This window comes from Lottia gigantea, assembly GCF_000327385.1.
Source record: "Lottia gigantea unplaced genomic scaffold LOTGIsca_21, whole genome shotgun sequence".
NCBI lineage: Eukaryota > Metazoa > Mollusca > Gastropoda > Lottiidae > Lottia > Lottia gigantea.
Window position 1 is genome coordinate 2,471,755 of NW_008708458.1, and position 19,881 is coordinate 2,491,635.

Genomic DNA, 19,881 nt, shown 5'->3' on the forward strand with positions numbered 1-19,881 from the left:
GTTTATTACTATTATTAAAAGAAACTGTCGCAAATTCCAGAGGACCTAAAGAATGGAACCTGACAATATTTTGGAATATGTCTAGAGGTGCCACAAGCTCGAGATGAGGCACTGGGCCCCACACAGAATGTGGGCACTCCATAACATTGTCTCCATCTCCACTGTTTACTCTGGTAGCAGTCACTCCATGCTGACCACGCCGACCATCCACCTTGATCTTGACCTTGGGTGCCTTGACCTTGGTTACCATTTGCAATACATTGCTTGCTGGAACTGCCACGACCTTGACACGAGTTCCCGTTCAAACACACTCGCATTTTCCTTCTAATTCCGTTCCTACATTCTGACCATTTCCCCCACATTGACCAATGGGGTTGTGGTACGATATTTCCGCCATTAGAATTTCTACCGTTTCCGTTCTCGTTACCTTCAACCCACAATGTTAGATCTACATCCGGGTAACTTTCACATGGCTCAAGCGGCTTTCTAAAAGAAAACGATAATATTTTGAGTTTTTAAGAAGTATACTAAGGTTAAATATGATCACTGTTTATTTGAACTAGAAATAGCTAAGAGGTATCTATGTAAATCATAATTAAGTTTAGCCCATGGATTTATGCTTTGATATAAATGCATACATCAGTTTTAATACACAATATGTATACCTTTGTGTAGGTTGCCAGAAGGCATTTGGTTGAATCTTTTGGATGTTGGTGTTGGCACACAAAACTCTCGATAACCCAGTTCTTTTGATAGAATTAAGCTGAGCTGTAAAGTACAAATTGACAAGAATGTATCTCATGTAGTGTATTTTGATAAAAATTCCGCGCCGTGATAGCTCTTTTTAAATATGTTTTTAATGAATAATGATCTATATAGGTGAATTGATCATCAACTGAAGAACTCAAACGAACTCGTACTATCTTGGCAAAAATAAATCCAAGTAAAATGGACCCTAAATAGTAGAGGAACGGTTGCATGATAAGTTAAAATCAATGACTGCATGAATCACATAACACTCATGCATGTGCTTATGCGGTTTGTTTTATTTGTTGTTGCTTTTTTTCCAATCCCGATTTGATGTCTATGCATGTGCTGATGCGGTTTGTTTTATTTATTTCTGCTTTATTCTCAGGTCCCGAATTTCTGTGAAGCATACAGTGATTGAATAATATTCAACCTACCTTCAGTGAAGCCTGTTTTCTCGGGTCTCTCATACCAGAATCTGTCGCCCTCTCGGATGGCCCGGAATTGATTAGCTATAATACAAGCGAAGGTTGACCCGACCATACCTCCAGGAATATTTATCTCTGATAGACCTCCGGGAAATACGTCTACATCGTCAGTAAACCTTTAAGATAATTAATACATAATATACATAGGATAATAGTAGCAAAACAATTGAAATAAAATAAGAGGGTCACGTCTTACTTCTAAAGCTAAAGAAGGCATTCCAAATCGCACTTTTACATTCTTTTCGCAGAATTGTGGATTTGCTTGCGCCTAATTAAAGAAAGAAATCATCTTATTTTGTTGACTTGTGTTACTTTAAGAAATCTATGTTTAGTACAGCTATTCATATATAATTTAGCATGTGACCGTTCTTAGATTCATCCGATGTATGCCACGGAATAATGTCCGACTTCCGCTAGGAGATATCAAAAAGTGATCGAACTCCGACCATAAATTAAAAGACAAACTGATATTACCTGTACAAGGAAGAGAATTTCTGAGCAGCACCTTGTTGTAAACCTTGCATCCCTTGGAAGCTATTAGAAGTTGACAGACCACACCAATTTCTCCATACATTATAACCAGGAAGTCCATGGTCTCGACCTCTTTGGATATTCAACGACGCTAGATCCAGACTCTTACCAAACGTATCTTCAAAAAGATGGTCTGTCAGCTGGGTGGTTATGAACCGATCTCCTTTCTGTGGTCGATCAATCAACATACCTGCAATTGAAATATGGTGGATTGGATGAATGCTGAACACCGTGGTAGAATGTGGTTTTGATAATATATATTGGAATATGGTGGATTGGATGACTGCTGAACACCGTGGTAGAATGTGGTTTTGATAATATATATTGAAATATGGTGGATTGGATGACTGCTGAACACCGTGGTAGAATGTGGTTTTGATAATATATTGAAATATGATGGATTGGATGACTGCTGAACATCGTGGTAGAATGTGGTTTTGATAATATATTGAAATATGATATAAGACGGACAAATACGTTTCATAACAGCTCAAATGACATCTCCGATTTCAAAGAGCCATTTCTCGAACAATCACAAAATAAACATGATTTTAACAGAAAATTTGTATTATTAGCACACTATCGAGCGAAACCAATAACGAAAATGATTTTTACCACATCAATTGGCCCTTGAAAAAACCCATGGCGTCAAAATAAGACAACAATTAATTATTGAAATATAAATATGTTTATATAATTAGTAAATAGTAGTAGTGTATAATTCAGACAATTAAGATTATTTACAAACCTCTAATATAAGTATTCACACCTTCACCATTGTTGGCTAGAATATGAGCTGTTCGTCCGAAAGCCTCTTTAATCAAATGACGACCATTGTCCCGAAATCCTTGAGAGAGCTGAGAGAAAAATGTATTGACCAGCGAGTGACCAAATCTGAACGCAGCAGTAGCGAAAACGTTCCTGATACTGGCGTCCATGTTGGGGTTGTATGGATCGTAAAATCCTCGTGGTTTAACAAAGAGATTGTTATTGCCCATATATTCCTCGTTCAGTATAATAGGTAACCATTCTGTAAATGTAATATGCTGGATGAGAGCCCCTACAATCTTCCTGGCTTCTTGAAACACTTTGTCATCAGACCAACTGGGGTTTAATTTAACCAGTTCATCAGCAATACGGTTGTGTTCTCGCATCCATACCGTATGAAGACTGGCCAAACCCATCTGTTCATTCACACGTCCATCACCTACGAAATAAACCAACTAACAGTAAATGGATAAAGGTAAATCGATGCAAGATCTGATAGTGAATACAATATTGGTCTCGTTTAATATGTGGCAGAATAAGAGTTTGTCATTCCTACCTGCTTTGAAACAGAAATCTCTTGCTCGAGTCTTAACGCAGGATTCTTCACGATCTTCAGGTAGTAAATCGTGATCAGATACTTTCAATCGTCCTAAAATCCAGGAATAAGAAATGATATGACGTAAAGAATATAACAATAGGCAAGTTGAACCGGTCAGTATTATTTGTTCAAAATATTGATTTAAAAAACTAATCTTTGCAATTTAGATTGGTAACATAGACACGTTTATCTACTAACAGAATTGCTCAACGATGCGAAAAACTGTGGACAATGTCTGTCAGGCTTAAATTGTAAGGCCGTTGTAACCTCAACAGCAGTGGTGGAACACGAAACATAGGGTATAACAATTCAACCAGTTCAACCTGGTTAAAGATATCAGCATCAGTTGACAGTATTACCATAGAGCCATATATTACCTCCACTAAATGCTCGTAGATTGTTTTGTTCCTCCTGGGACGAACCATAGACCATGGAACCATCCAAATAGGCTGTAATCTGATTTAACTGTTCAACGGGTTCTGAAAGCATAGGAGAACACAATGACTTATTTTGATGTTAATAAGACTAAGTTAATGCGGCTGTCTTAGCACATTGTCCATCCTTGCACAATGCAGGACATGCATCCACTTTTCACATTGTCTAATTACCAAAATATGTATTCGAAATGATATTCGAAAATAAAGATAAGCAAATGTTTCTTTCTTCTTTCTTGCGCATGTGTCCAATTGCTATGACCAGGTGAACTAATTGGTAGGTCAAAAAATATTGTTTAGGTTCTTCAAAAGAAACGGAATAAAACTTAACAAATAATAACAAACCTGTTCTGCAATTGGCATCGGTGGTCTGTAAACTTCTTACGAAATTTAAACAAGATGTAAACCGGAATTTGCGATCACCTGGCGGCACATCGATTGGAAAACAGGCTTCCCTAAAGAGAGAAACAGACACGTGCTTATGGTATATTTTATAGACGTTTATTCCCTTTCTTTGGGGATCTTACAAATCTTGGGTGAATCCTCGTTTTATTTTATTGTAACGCCATGTATGGTATTTGAAGGTACAGAGAATGTCAAGAGTAAAGATCAAACGTCCAAGAGGATGTAGTTATTGATATAGTATTGACAACACTTCTTCAAACTGTTCTGTAATATAACCGACTTTTTCACTGTCTATTGTTTTGCCCCGAATCTCTTTTTGCTAGCCATATAGCTACATTTCATTTTTTTGTCCGGAAATGTCAGTATTTAAGATATAAAATGAATTTACTGACCTAGAGGTGAGATTGGATTGTAAATTAGAGCGAGCTGATGGTGACATGATATTTTCTTCACAACATGTTATCTGGGCGCCATCATGACCTACACACACACAAACAATTTAAAAATCAAATATCTCACAAGAAATCGTCGAGATACCTAAATATTCAACGTTAAAATTCTGATTAACGTGGCATTCATGGGAGATAATTCCTGTTTTATGTTAGAGAGGCATGTATGGGGAAAACACATTTTCTGTTGTTTGTAAATGATCAATGAGGCAATTTACGAGACACAGTATGGGATTTTCTGGGAAGTTTGTAGAGAAAGTATTAAATTCGGATAGAAACTGTGGTAAAAAATAGTCGAAGAATTTTGTGAGGAATTGCAGTCAAAGAAAGAGTTTCTGTGAGGGTTCGTGGTAAGGATGGCCACTCTTGGAGGAATCTGTGGATGAAACCTTACTCTGTGGTTTGTAAATGATCAAGGTGAAACTTGAGACATAGAATTAAAATTAGTGGTAACTCTTGTGAGGTTATAACGAAATGTGAGGTTATATCGAAAGGTATCAGGTTAGTGGGAAAAGAATCGTGAGAGAAGCTGTCGTAACGGTAGTGGATTTTGTGATGACTGCAGTCAAGGAGAAAGTTCATCTTGTGTAGGATGACAAAAATGACAACCATAGAGTGAGAGGTGGTATCCTTGCTTTCTCCGTCTTGTATTAGTAGCCAGGATGGTAACACATTGAGAAGTCATCATAAAGCGAAATCTTGGTTCACCACAATGAGACAGTTATATTAAACCTCTTTGATTCACATACACATACAGGAGGAGATGGGTCAGGAATTGTCTCTTTCAATGAAAACAAGTAGAATCTTTTCAAAAAATCACCAACACTTTGTTGTGTTTCAAGGCAGACAACTAACCTGTTTGATGTGGAGCACTAGTTATATCATGATCTACAAACTGACCCCACTGCATCAACATGTGAGTTAATGATGACATTTCTTGCTGACCTCTATCCGTCTCATGTACCTCTCGACTAACCAGCCGAGCACTGGGTAATTGAGAACCATCTACACTGGTTGTGCGGGGCTCTGATACACCTGCGTATATAAATAAAGAAATAGTGCAGTAGTGATATCATGCCAAATATCAACATTGGTTGACATTATGAAAGTAATTCTACCTTTTAGATTGAACGTAAAATTAACTTTCCCTAACATGGCCAATAAGAGTATATTATATTGATTAGTTGACCTACCTGGTGCAGTCAAAATTTTCATAGATGAAATTGTCTTAAGGTCATAAATTAATAAGCTACGCTAAGCAGGCAAGAACATTTAAATTAACTTTTCTTCAAATCCCTGAAAGTGACTATGATTGCACTTACCATCGGCGTATTCTGGTGGTTGAAATCGTCTCATGGGTATAAAGGCGCTTCCCCATTTTGAATTACGTAGATTATTACAAGTACCATCTGCAGTACGGTACATTAAGTTAGTATCACACCGGACCCCTGTAGCCGTATTACATCCTAATCGTCTAGTTTGGACGCTCTTTATCTGCACCCCAGCCTCTCTAATCAAATTATCAACGTTGATACTCTGTTTTATTTGTCTTATTGGTATGTTTAATCTGTAATGTTATAAAACATGTTATTTCGAAAATTCGCATCTAAGACTATATTTGTATCAGTCCATGTTCATAGTAGTGTGGTTTCAACAACTGTGATTGTGACAACGGAAGTGATATTGGCATGTCTGCGAACTATTGCGCTGATAATTACATCGGTAACCTCTGGTGGTTTTCACAGTGCTTTTTTTTTAATTGAACGACCTTTCTTAGATTTCTGTAACAAGCAACTCAATGGTGGATTGATCTTGACAATCAGTGTAATAGTGGCTTGCCGTTATCTCTTAATATCGGATGCGCTAGTGGTGTTCTTTATTACCAATGTAGTGGTGTTAATGTGTATTGAGACGGGTCTCAATGAAAGCACCGGCATAGGTCACAGAGCAATAGATAAGTCTATTAATTATATGAAAATTAGTTAGGCATTAGTATGATTTTAGTTGAAAAGTGGTGTTTCTGTCAAGAACTTAAGGTGATATTTGACCAATATGTAATTGAGGTGTTTTCGAAAACAGTCTGACGTCATCGGCATGAAATCAGTGAAATTATAAATACCTACGATCGAGTCAGTTCTTTATTAACTGCAGTACGATATCGTTCTTCCTCGCCCAGCTTTTTAGATTTCTCCTTGGTAGCTATAAACATATTATGCATTCCCAGAGTAGTATCTTTTCTCTTGGTGTCAATGCCTGAAATTACAGCATAGGGAAATACAGTATGGGGAAAATACGATATAGGGGAAAATATAGTAGTCAATAGGGGAAATACAGTATAGGGAAAATACAGTATGGGGAAAATACAGTATAAGGAAAATACAGTATAAGGCAAATACAGTATGGGGAAAATACAGTATAGGGAAAATACAGTATAGGGAAAATACAGTATAGGGAAAATACAGTATAAGGAAAATACTGTATAGGGAAAATACAGTATGGGGAAAATACAGTATGGGGAAAATACAGTATGGGGAAAAATACAGTATGGGGAAAATACAGCATAAGGAAAATACAGTATAAGGCAAATACAGCATGGGGATTATACAGTATAGGGAAAATGGAGAATATTTAGTATAGGAAAATACAGTATAAGTCAAAGACAGTATGGGGAAAATACAGTATGGGGAATATACAGTATAAGGAATATACAGTATAGGGAAATACAGTATGGGGAAATATAGTATAGGGAAATACACTATGTGAAAATACAGTATGTGAAAATACAGTATGGTAAAATACAGTATAGGGAAAATACAGTATAGGGAAATACAGTATAGGGAAATACAGTATAAGGAAAATACAGTATAGGGAAAATACAGTATTTGAAATTACAGTATAAGGAAAATACAGTATGTGAAAATACAGTATGGGGAAAATACAGTATGGGAAAATACAGTATGGGGAAAATACAGTATAGGAAAAATACAGTATGGGGAAAATACAGTATGGGGAAAATACAGTATAGGGAAAATACAGTATGGGGAAAATATAGTATGAGGAAAATGGAAAATATTTAGTATAGGAAAATACAGTAATGGGGAAAATACAGTATAGGGGAAAATACAGTAATGGGGAAAATACAGTATAGGGTAAAAACAGTACATGGACAATACAGTACAGAGAAAGTACAGTACAGAAAATACAGTATAGGGACAATACAGTACAGAGAAAATACAGTACAGAGAAAATACAGTACAGAGAAAATACAGTAAAAACAGTACAGTGAAAATACAGAACATGGGTGTGATTTATTGCATTATATACTGTCGTCATTTCAATCACACATAAACCAGGTGTCGGAATATCATTCTGAAAAAAAGTTAATAACAGTTGAAATCGACCTCTACACAGGCCAGTAGCTACAGTGGACAAGAGACCCCCGAAAATGGATTGCCCACCTGAAAAAATGACCTGACAACCGACCAATTTGATTATTATTGGAACTAAACATCAAATAGCATAGCCCCTCTAGATATATTACTTGCCCCTCCGGACAATCAAGTCTGGCTACGGGCCTACGTCTACAAGCTTGGAAGAGTAATGGTCCATTGATTGTGTAAAATGCCTTAAATCCAATATTTTACGTTGCTAATTCAATCTGCAATGCACATTCAAATATAAAATTATGTAAAGAGGGGTTCAAAGGCCAATCATGCCCTTTTTGTATTTGTTTGTAAATTTGAATTACACATTCCAAAATAAAAACTGTGCTTCAAAGGTCAAGAAGCTCTTACTGTATTTGTTTGTTGTGTTAAACATGACAGAATTTTACTAAAACGGTGCATGTAACAACTTGACTCCTAATTAATTCGGTTCTACCCACTGTTTTTAATAGTCTCAAGAGTTTAACGGAGTAAACCCTGTGTTTTTTAGCGTCTGAAGTATTTGTCAAAGTTGGCTAAATAGATACCAAGTAATTGTTACACCTTCCTTTGTCTTTTATCTGAATGTTCAATTTTGCTTTCGTCAACATCTTTTTTTTTTCGTTTCGTCTTTTTCATTTTCGTCAAACAGGAATTAAGTATCAAAAAAACACACATTCTTTGACGACAGTCAAATATTTTCATTGACAAATTACATTTTCTAATCCTTTGAAATTCTATGCAGGAAATTATCTAGAGAGTAACCACCCTTCAACTATTCTTAAAACATTAATATTTTCCCCCAAATTATGTTATTCCAACAACGACCGAAACGATATTTCGTTACATATCGATATCGCTAGTCACGCGAATCATTTATTTTTGCTGCACATCAAACCATAGATGCATTCGGCAATCGTCGACAGTTTCCGTAAAGCTGAAGCTGCCTCGATTATGAATGGTAGTTTTCGGCGTATGTTTTTGGACGAGACTCTTTATTTTGGACAATAATTTGCGGAACGATAATAATATTGCGACATGAATATAGTCCCTCGCGTTTCAACTTTTAGGGCAGGCCGAAGCTTATTCAATGAATATTTTGGATCCATATCTAACGATTTTTTAGTTTTTATTGCATGGGTTTACAAACGCCTGTAGTCCAGAACGATCAGAATCCATAAACATATCACTTAATCACGTGACATTATTGTCATAGTTCCGGTAAACTATGGCTGCCATTCAATACTGCAATATATTGCGTTACCATAGATGATGATGATTTGACTGTTTGCTCTTGATTAATGTATTATGTTACTTCCGTTAATAATTGGAAATACGAAAATAATATTCGTTTTAGTTGGTTTGGTGAAATTTAATGATCTGATCCGAAGTTTATGTCATTCATATCCGACTTCGATCTGTAATTGTTTAAAGGACTTAACAACTGTTTCAACAAGTTCAATTACTTTACCTGTAAGATTCTTTTTCAAAAATAGAAATCAGAAATAAATGTCCAAAAGTTGTTTTATGTCCAACTTTTCTGAACCTGATAAGACTAATGACGTTGGGCAACGCCACCAAACCTTGAGAGCACTCTTAACTTTGTATCTTTTACAACCTCTCCAATGAATACTGAACACCGTGACTTAAATGTATTCTACATATTATCTTTAGCTAAGTGGATTTATCGCTGAGACTAAGAGAGGAGAACATCCTCCAATATAAGAATTCATCAATATGTATATGCTATGTGTAGACATAGGTCCTGTTAGAAATAGATATATTGCAAGTTTGATATTTGAAAGTAGTCTACTTTACTAGCTTGAAAGCGTGATACCGATTGGTTCAAACGAGAGTAGGTTCCTACTTAGAAACATGTCCACCCCAAAATGACAACTGACAAAAAATACGTACCTAAATTGAAATACATGAGATATTCTTGCTGCAGCTCAGTTACAACTCGACTAACCACTGTCTTAGCCTTGCTATGTCGATGATAATAACCAGAATATAGGCTCATTAAGGGTAGAGCTCTCTTAGCAATTGTTCCATTTTGTCCAACAATTAATCCACATTGAGCTACCAACAAGCCTAAGGTGATTAATCCCAACTTTGCTAATTCCATTATTATGGTACTTCTCCTTCCTTTTGGTTCTAGCAACGGATTCTGACGAAATATTTTGTTAGCACTGTTATTTTCACTTCACGGTATTAACTTAATTCGAATGAAATTTAAGTACATATGTACCAATTTGTTACTAAAGCAACTTTTTCTTTCACACGTGGATGTTTGAATTTATATAACCTCGTAGCCTTTCCTGCTTTTTCTTTAATATATCCGTGTATGAATAATTTTAAGTTTTCTTTCGCGTCTGCAAGATAATTTTCAAATAAGCTCCAGATTTCTCCCTTGTTACATTTTACTGGAACTTCTGAACACCGAAAACAATAGTCAGGTCGGGTTAGTCTGTATACTACAGGTAATTTAGACACAATTTAGACGTTTGTCAACCAAAAACTTCATTACAAGTCGGTGTAATTGAAAAAGATTAAAGAGTGGGCTGAGTTGGGTTGGATATGTTATAAAGTCACCAGTTATTCTGTTGGTACAGTGACTTTTATACTCATTCAAGTCGGTACAGACTAATCAAACTCACGAAATGATAGATAGTATAGTTAATATAGCAGCAGTGTTGCTCTTTATGTTTCCCAAATATATTGGACTTTTTATTCCACTTAACATTCCTTATGGACACAGGCAGCTTGAGCAAGAAACGATTGAGCAAAACAAAAGAAGTTTCAGATATTCAAACTAATCTTTCATATTATAAACTGTTTGCATTTGGCTTTAAAACTTAAATTTCTTGAGAAAAATGAAGAAAATTATTTTGTCTTTTGAAGTTAGTAAGACGATAAGAAAATGTTATATATTTACACAGTAAAACCAAAAATATGTAATAAAGTTACAAGAAATCTCCCTTATAAATTTTCATGTTTATATGAAGCAAATATCAACTCATTTTAATTTACATTGGAAATATCTTTATAGAGTTATCCCCGACATCATTTCGTTGTCGTACGCAAAGTTGGGTACAGTGCTTCTTAAAAAATATTTGGTTGGCTTTTGGGCCCTGTTTATAAGAACCTTAACAAGAAACAAAGTCGCTCATTCTTTTCTTGCAAAGCAGTGGCGGCGCCATACTCCGGAGACTGGCGGTACAATAGGGGGTAGACGGACTCAATGGGGGGACAACTGTCGAGGCTGAATTCAAAATGCGGCAACTCTGTGGACGCGTCAAAGTCGCAATGATCTCATACAGCGTCGGAGAGGATTATCCTGAGAAAATTTTCGAAAAATTGAATTGATGAGGTGCATTCTGACGCATATGGTGGGGCAAAATTTGTCTTAAAATAAAGGGGGGTGGTACAAACGGGGCAAATGCCACCCCCCTCACTCGCGTCTCCACTGTTGCCAAGGCATTTTGACTCCTATACAAGAATTTCGGGGTTTCAGTGGGCAAAGCACATCACATAGTTTTAGTAAAGCCTGGTTGAATAAAGATTTGATTAATTCTAAATCCTAGATAACGACAATAAAATATCGAGATACTACTCGATATATTGATGTCCCAAACTTCTATCTTGTAAGATTTTGTTTAAACTAGCCTGTACCGTACTGAAGATAATTTCACAAATTACTTACCAAAATTGACATGAAGTAAAAATCAAACAACCGAACCCCACAAATTCCGAATACGTCATACAATTGATTAGAAAACCAACATAGAGTAATCAAGGCAAATAATTTATGTAACAGGTATCGTAGAGAATGCAAAATACTGCCCACCATCTTCGCGGTGCCAAGCACCAATGCATTGTGTCCAAACCATACCCTCATTTGATACTTACTCGGATTATTTATTAAGTCAATATCAAAACCCTTATTCGGGATACGATAGCATCAATGATGCATTCCGTGATAAAAGAAAGGTAATTACGGTATTAGACACAGTTCGTAATATCTTGACATTGTGAAGATGGTTGGCAACTGGCATAGGCGTTCAAGATAATGGGTAACCTGCCCTTTAGTCATTGTATCACGAATATGGGTTTTGACATATTATAATTAAAACGTATTAAACTAGGCATGACGTGTAACGAACGGGGGTGTGGTTTGGACACGATGCCTTGTAGAGTGCGTATAATATATCGATGTCGCCCATGATCAGTGTCGCTTCCTTGCAACGTAGAGGTTCAAGTTTGATTTCAAACGGCCAGATTTTTTTCTTGTCGGAAGTCGATGAGGTGACAGTAAAAAATAGCTGTACGGATGGCAAAATACTTTGATGCCCAACATGATACAAACTCGCAAGAAAAAGTTCCTTCAAAAACAGTAATCACAAAATGGGAAGGTTGGACCGATGCCCAATGTCATGGCTAATATCATTTCCCTGATTGTATACTGCTTGTTGTCCTCTCCTATGTTCTGATGTTTGTTGCCCTCTCCTATGTTCTGATGTTTGTTGCCCTCTCCGATGTTCTATTGTTTGTTGCCCTCTCCTATGATGTTTGTTGCGCTATCCTATGTTCTGATGTTTGTTGTCCTCTCCTATGTTCTGATGTTTGTTGCCCTCTCCGATGTTCTATTGTTTGTTGCCCTCTCCTATGATGTTTGTTGCGCTATCCTATGTTCTGATGTTTGTTGCCCTCTCCTATGATGTTTGTTGCCCTATCCTATGTTCTGATGTTTGTTGCCATCTCATATGTTCTGATGTTTGTTGTCCTCTCCTATGTTCTGATGTTTGTTTCCCTCTCATATGTTCTGATGTTTGTTGTCAAATTTCAGGTCCTGTTTCAATATGTCAACATATGTAAATAAGATTAAAATTCCCTTGCTGTGAAGATATTTATTGTTAGAAATATATAAATATATAGAAAAATTATATGTATTTTTACATTATAATACACAAGTTTTTTTTCTTCTGAAAAGCCAACATAAATACTCTGGTACGCATTAGCTTACAATAGAAATGTAGCACTTCAAAAAGTGTGGCAATGTTGAAGCTGTGTATGTCGCACAAGTAGATTTAACGTATAACTCGATTATAATACAATTGATAAAGTAAAATCATTTTGTAGATGTTTTTATAGATATAAGTGCTGACACGATGTATCGCGATAAGACATATCACGATACGCGTATCGTATCGCGACGTCGTGTATCGATACTTGACGATACTTTTCATTCTATAAAAAGTGGAGATTTTTATAAGTTGGTTTATGATATAACAATATTTTTCAGTGAGATTGTTAAAAACTTTTTTAAGACAGTGGACGCTAACCACTTCTATCAACTTTATGACCAAATATCACAGTTATAAAGCTATTACTATATATAGAATTGCTATCCCATTACCCCATATCGCGATATGTGTCGTATCGTATCGTGACATGATGGACGATACCAAGCACTAATATATATCATTTACCATCTGGTATTATGGAACAAAATAAGCACACTCGCTGAACAGTATCGAAATGGAAGAGATATACATTAGTTCATGCTAATATGGAGTCGAAACATTAAATATTTCATAAATAAATTAGGCTGTCAACGCTGAGACTTTACTCTAAAGCAGGGATTTTCATACAGGGGCTAATGTTGAAATATTTGGGGTTAATGGGGCGCTTTATAGTCTTGCAAAAAATATTTGGATAATTATAACTATAGTTGTGCTATTCAGTCAGGTTATATTCTCCGACATGAAACACAATCCAAGGAAAATCGAAGACAAAATCACAGTAGTAACGCTTTATGAGGGGATGCAAACTATCCTGAAAGCGGTATAGAAATAAAAAAAAAGGTTGAAAGGTTGCTAATAAGCTCATGATTCAACGTGCATAGTAGTCCGAGAAATCTGACCCTACGCAAATACCCGTGACGATATCACATCAGTATATCACGTCTGAGGAACCAGGTAGGGTAGGATTTGTCGGGATACTTGGATAGCAAATCTTCCATAACAAAAGTCCACCCTATTCACGACTTCAAACATACGAAGTTTTACGAGATGCGGATTCTTTAGTATCCTTCGAACTTGAATTTTGCGCAGGTTTGGAGTTTTCAGTTGGTTTGCAAATGAACATTTTCTTGAAAGTATTGCGAAATTTTTGGAGTATGACGCAGTAAAGTATGAAATTAAAACTGGTGTTGGTTGTAACTAGTAAATTGCTTACTAAAGATAATGCGTAGTAGAGAAGACTCTGTTGTATGTGTTCCTGAGCCAGATGTATTATATGTACCTCAATGTACACATCTAAGGCATGAAATAGAACAAATAGTGTGACTATTGCCATCACGAGCGTTGTCACGTGCATCATATCTACACATGACTTCATTCCACTTTCAGAAACGCGTCTCCGATGTTTGATAAGCAGACAAAGCAGAAGGGAATTAAAAACAATCAAAATCAGAATGGGTGAGAGGGTAACAAGTATGATATGGCTTCCATACATGAATCTATTAAAATGTTTATTCAGACCTAAAGCAGTTATGCTATGAGTCTGGTTACTCAGCGGGTCTGGGTTATGTGTAAACTCAAAAAATCTAAGAATATTCAAAACAAACGATGCAATTAGAATTGCACATATTGTGATCTTAGCCCGTCGAGGTGTACAAATCCATTTCGAACCACTGGAGGTGAAGTAAAGGGAGAGAAATCGTTCAATGGTTACAGCTGTAATAATCCAATTGGAACAAACGTTGAAAAAATTTGCAAAGCCGTACCTGTAATGATAAATAAGTCATACAGCATTTAAACAAATACACCAGTCCGAATCAATATCCAAAATTAAAGACGAGTATCACTGATAAGGATGAGAGAAGAGATAACGACCAAAGTATAATGTTTCTAAATTTCTAATTTCGACTCGTTGATATGACAAATGTCTAAAACTGTATCACTTACCGAATAATTCGATAAACACGAGCGAAGATTACAAAATTCCCAATGTTCATCAAAGATTGATTAAGCTTTAGAAAATATGGTGCCTCTGCTAACAATTCACCTAGGTTGCATGCGCTGAGAGCTTTCAGAAACATAACCGGAACTGACGTCATTTCCTTTCTAGTGAGTACCACCAAACTGAGAATATTTCCCACAATTCCAAAACCGCATACAATCGGCATCATTACATCACATAAATATTTGATCTGAAGGAAACTATCCATCGAGATTGACGAATCGATTTCCGGGGAATGATTGGAACAATTTTCTGATATTGTAGAGATGGTTGCATTGGTTTCCATGGAAAGATTGGAACAATCCCCAGCCATTGCAAGATCTGAAAGACAAGGTAAATGAATACAACTAAATTTATTTCTACCGGTCGATACAATTGTGTAAATGTTTAAAGAGATTGTAAAGAGGTTTTCTAAAAACATTTTTTTACGTATCAGGGACACCAGTAACATCAATTTGCAACATTCCAAAACAAACGTCTGTGGTTCCTGAAATTGCACTAAAATTAAGTGTTTGATTCTTGTTTGAGGTATATTTGAAGAAATTATACGACTTCTGTGTAGTTTCAGTACTTCAAAAGACTATTTACACATTTTCAAGGCCCAAATCAACCCCTGAAATAGCGAATTTGTCCCTTTAAGAAATAGATATAATCTCGAAAAGGCTGATGTTTCTAGCTTAATTTTGAAAATAAAATTCTTTTTTTGAATTGAATTCTTCAAATATAATATCCTGTTTTTAGACAAGTTTCTAATAGCGTCTTCCTCTTTGGGTTCATTTTCCCCGCGCCGTATCTAAAACGGAACGTACCATATCGCAATGAGCACTTTTACTTTCACAGACCGATCAGTACCAATACTGAAAGCAGCGAAACAGACACCATGGTAACTACGGCATTCAGATTTCCTGCGTTGTATCACGTCCGTCCATCCTGCTATGTCCACAGTGGCCTGCAGCCTGGTTGCTCTGAACCTTTTATCATGCTTTGAGACCAGCGTTTCTTCATTCTGAATCAATGAATGTTAGGTGTTCCTGAACTAATTACCTACATTCTCGGAAACATAGGAGTCTTAGTGCTACCCGCTATGTACGTTGAAAACCACAGATGGATACTAAAACGAGTAGAAATATGTATAGTGTACATTGCACGTGTTGTTAGCCTTCAATCAAGTGCAGACAAGAAGAACGTAAACAATTAAAAAATCTCTCAACACTTATAATGAAGTTGCTTAAGCTTTACTTATTTTGTGTTTGTTTTTATCAACTAATATTCAGGTCTCTCTGCAAACACTGGGAATACAATACAAGACTAAGCCTTTTTAGTCATGTTTCAAACAGGAAGATGCACATGAGTAACGAGAAGTACGTCCCCGTTATAATGTAAATGGTCTATTATGTACAGTTTATATACATTAAAATCAAAACAGAGCGCGGAGATGTTTTAATATGAAAACGACGGGTTTTAACCGAATGTATACGCCTGAATCCATCAGAGCAACTAAATATTATTATTACTCACAGAGTTTCTGGCAAGGGAGCCTTTTACACTATGCTTCTTGTGAAAATCTCACATGTACCATGTGTACCATTATGTATATTATAACACGGATTCCTTTCACCGTTATAATAGAGCTCTATGCATTAGTTTCTGGTAAGGGAGCCTTTTACACTATGCGTCTTGATGCGTTGTCGAAAGAGAGCTCTGCTTATGCTTATGATGCACGCTTTCCCCTGCCTTCATATACAACAGTCATGTGACTCTTTTTAACTTTAAGCGGGGCTGCATGATAGGACACCAGGGTCAGTGTACTAGATATTTACCCAAGTGAGCTGTCAACATCATTCTTATATAAATAGTCAATCAAAACAAGGTTTTTATTTAGTATAATGCAACCTACACGTACGCAGTACACTTAGTACACTTTTCAATGGTTTCTCCAACCGAGCATGTGGTATGAAATGGAAGGGTGAAAGCTAAAAACAGACTGGGCGCATTTTATTCACTATTCGCCGCTGTGAACACACATCGCGCATTAGGTTACGCATGCGCAGGGCACTTAGTCACATGTTTGGCTTTGACTCCTATAATTAATTCCTCTTCCTTTTCTGCACTCCACATTGCATCAGTGGAGGCCATTTTATTTGTCATGTGATGCTTCGGGTGTCTTTGATTGGTTGAGTTAAAGGTAAGTTCGCGATAGACGTCGTCAGAGTGGACACACTTGACGCATAAGTCGATGGCGATGAATATTCGGGCGAATAATATCAAACACGCTTGATGTTGGCGAATGGCTCCGGCCAATGCTCGGGCGAATGTCGTGGCACTAGACACTAGACGAAGTTCGCTGGCGATCGACTAGCCCGAACCAGTCACCCCGAAAATTCGCCCAGTGTGCCCGTAGTTAAAGTTTGTTTTGAGAGAAACTGGAAAGCATAAATTAATTAAGCACAACATGAAGGTTTATTTAGTTAGACAAAAAATGATATATACAAGACAGGTCTACCAACTACTACCCATGAACTTAGTAACATTCTAAAATTCGTCTTAATATTTCCTCTATAAGCTGATGGAGCTCAATTTCTGCTACCCGTATAATTTTTTACAAGTTTAACGCTCTGTTATCTTCATTTCAACACAACGTGCCGTGGAAGTGTACATGCCGCCCCTTTTAGCTCGTTTTTAACATTCACAGAGCTGAAATTGAGCTCTATGATCCGATCAATACTTAATATCTGAACGGATTTTAAGATTCCTTTTCAATATTTCTGTATCACTCTCTGATAAATGCATAGAGCTCTATTATAACGGTGAAAGGAATCAGTGTTGATATTATAATATACATAATGGTACAGATGGTACATGTGAGATGTTCACAAGAAACAAAGTTAAATTTTTGTCACAATAGTTCTCGAGGTATTTTGAAACTTTACAGAAAATTTAGGGAAATTTCGGGGTACCAGTGGACAAAGAACAAAACTCCTGGAATTTTGGAAATCCCCATTTAATTACCATTCATCGTACATAACTTTTCCTGGAATACAATATTACTATTCTAGTACGCATTTCCTTATATCAAATAATGAAACATGAATTCCATTGTCTACGTTAGACCTCGTGCACACATGTAATTCTTGGTTAGGAATGCAGCAGGCACGGTACGATTATTCACATCTAACCGTTGCTTGAACACTTCCATATTCTCGTCATTAGAGACTAATAACCTCCCTTGGCAAACCATACGTCACTATTAAATTTATCCAATCAGGAATCTCGTAACATTTGGTGTAAAAGCATGGTGATTGCAAATGGCGGCCTCCATGAAATTATCCGGAAATCACCAATATTGATTAGCTAGGCCCAAATGATTCCCGTTTCTGAGACTACAGTACATCTGTCCCTTTAACAATCAAGGAAAGAAACATTTTACGGGTGTAAATTTGAGCTCTGTCACTCTGTTCATTTTGACACCTATAATCTATTATTATGAAACATCTGTGTTTTACGTCAAGAGCCTTATTATTATCATAGGAATATAACAAATGATATACACCAAATTTCGACAATGAATCGGTGTATTGATTCACGTTCAAATCCGCCACAGTGGCATTGCTAAACATTTGCATGTTGAAAAAGAACAAGATTTATTTATTGTTTAGTTTCGTCATACGTAATAAAAACATTCGATCTTTTTATTGCAGTCTGTATCAGAAAACGTGCTTTTCAATTCGCGAATATCAGGTCTCAAATGACCTGGCGGGATGGCGGAGGCGGTCCGACTTTGGCGGAGGATTCAAGACACCTAGAGTAAATTTTGCATTAACATGTTAAATTCACTTTTTCGTACTCTCGTTTCATATTGATGCCACACTTCTCTAATATATCCAAAGTTTTGCGCAGAGGTTAGATTAACCTTCTACAGATCCTCATGAGAATCAATACCTTGGATCATAATTTTATTCTACTGGTATTTCTATCGGCAACAATAGTTAGCATTCTCGTGAAAGTGGCCAAAGGTTTAATCAAATTCAATTAATCCGTTCCACCCACAGTATTTGCATTCCACAATAAAAAGCCAAATAACTTTGCGTATGCACAAAAATCAGTCACGTGTTACAATTCCAAGCCCGTTTGATTGGCTAAAATACATCATTTTTACGCTTCTGAAACAACACGCGACTGAGTGTACTCACTGCATGTGCTTGACTGTATTTTAAGTAGGTTAAAGGTCCCGAGACGGTCCTAGCTACGGACATTCGTGGAGTATATGAACTATTAAGGTAACATATGAAGTATTGCGGTAACATATGCAGTATTGCGGTAACATATGAAGTATTACGGTAACAAAAACATATGAAGTATTGCGATAACATATGAAGTATTGCGGTAACATATGAAGTATTACGGTAACATTTGAAATACTACGGTAACATATGAAGTATAACGGTAACATATGAAGTATAACGGTAACATATGAAGTATTGCGGTAACATATGAAGTATAACGGTAACATATGAAGTATTGCGGTAACATATGAAGTATTACGGTAACATATGAAGTATTACGGTAACATATGAAGTATTGCGGTAACATATGAAGTATAACGGTAACATATGAAGTATTGCGGTAACATATGAAATACTACGGTAACATATGAAATACTACGGTAACATATGAAGTATTACGGTTAAAATCACCATGATTTTAAACATATGAAGTACAAGGAGTAACGGATTCTTTCCTTTCCTTAGAGCTTGAAGTAGTATGTGCAGATTTAGAGTTTTCAACTGTTTGGCAAGTGAAAATTCTCTTGAATGTTTTGCGAAATTTTTGGAGTATGACGCAGTAAAGTATGAAATTAAAACTGGTGTTAGTGGCAATGAGTAGATTGCTTACTAAAGATAATGCGAAGAAGAGAGCGCTCTGTTGCACGTGTTCTTGACCTAAAATGATAATTTGTACCACGACGTAGACGGATAGGCCATGGAACAGAACAAATAATGTTACTATCGCCATCAC

General features: G+C 36.4%; 3 protein-coding genes across 3 annotated transcripts; 1 reads left to right on the plus strand and 2 right to left on the minus strand.

The window, feature by feature from the left end:
• Window positions 1-14: 14 nt before the first annotated feature.
• LOTGIDRAFT_115464 (hypothetical protein) lies at window positions 15-5,845 on the minus strand (the record flags this gene model as incomplete). Its single annotated transcript, XM_009054209.1, has 10 exons — window positions 15-486; window positions 666-768; window positions 1,185-1,351; window positions 1,710-1,956; window positions 2,515-2,973; window positions 3,091-3,183; window positions 3,510-3,611; window positions 3,912-4,088; window positions 5,276-5,455; window positions 5,743-5,845. 10 exons carry the CDS (start codon window positions 5,843-5,845, stop codon window positions 15-17), a joined length of 2,103 nt encoding a protein of 700 aa, XP_009052457.1.
• A 6,692-nt stretch (window positions 5,846-12,537) lies between these two features.
• On the plus strand, window positions 12,538-12,717 carry LOTGIDRAFT_115535 (hypothetical protein; the record flags this gene model as incomplete). Its single annotated transcript, XM_009054210.1, has 1 exon — window positions 12,538-12,717. One exon carries the CDS (start codon window positions 12,538-12,540, stop codon window positions 12,715-12,717), a length of 180 nt encoding a protein of 59 aa, XP_009052458.1.
• Window positions 12,718-19,108: 6,391 nt separating this feature from the next.
• LOTGIDRAFT_115408 (hypothetical protein) lies at window positions 19,109-19,414 on the minus strand (the record flags this gene model as incomplete). The annotated part of the gene is made up of 1 exon (XM_009054211.1): window positions 19,109-19,414. A coding segment is annotated over one exon (306 nt), but the record flags the coding sequence as incomplete, so codon positions are not given.
• Between the last annotated feature and the right edge of the window lie 467 nt (window positions 19,415-19,881).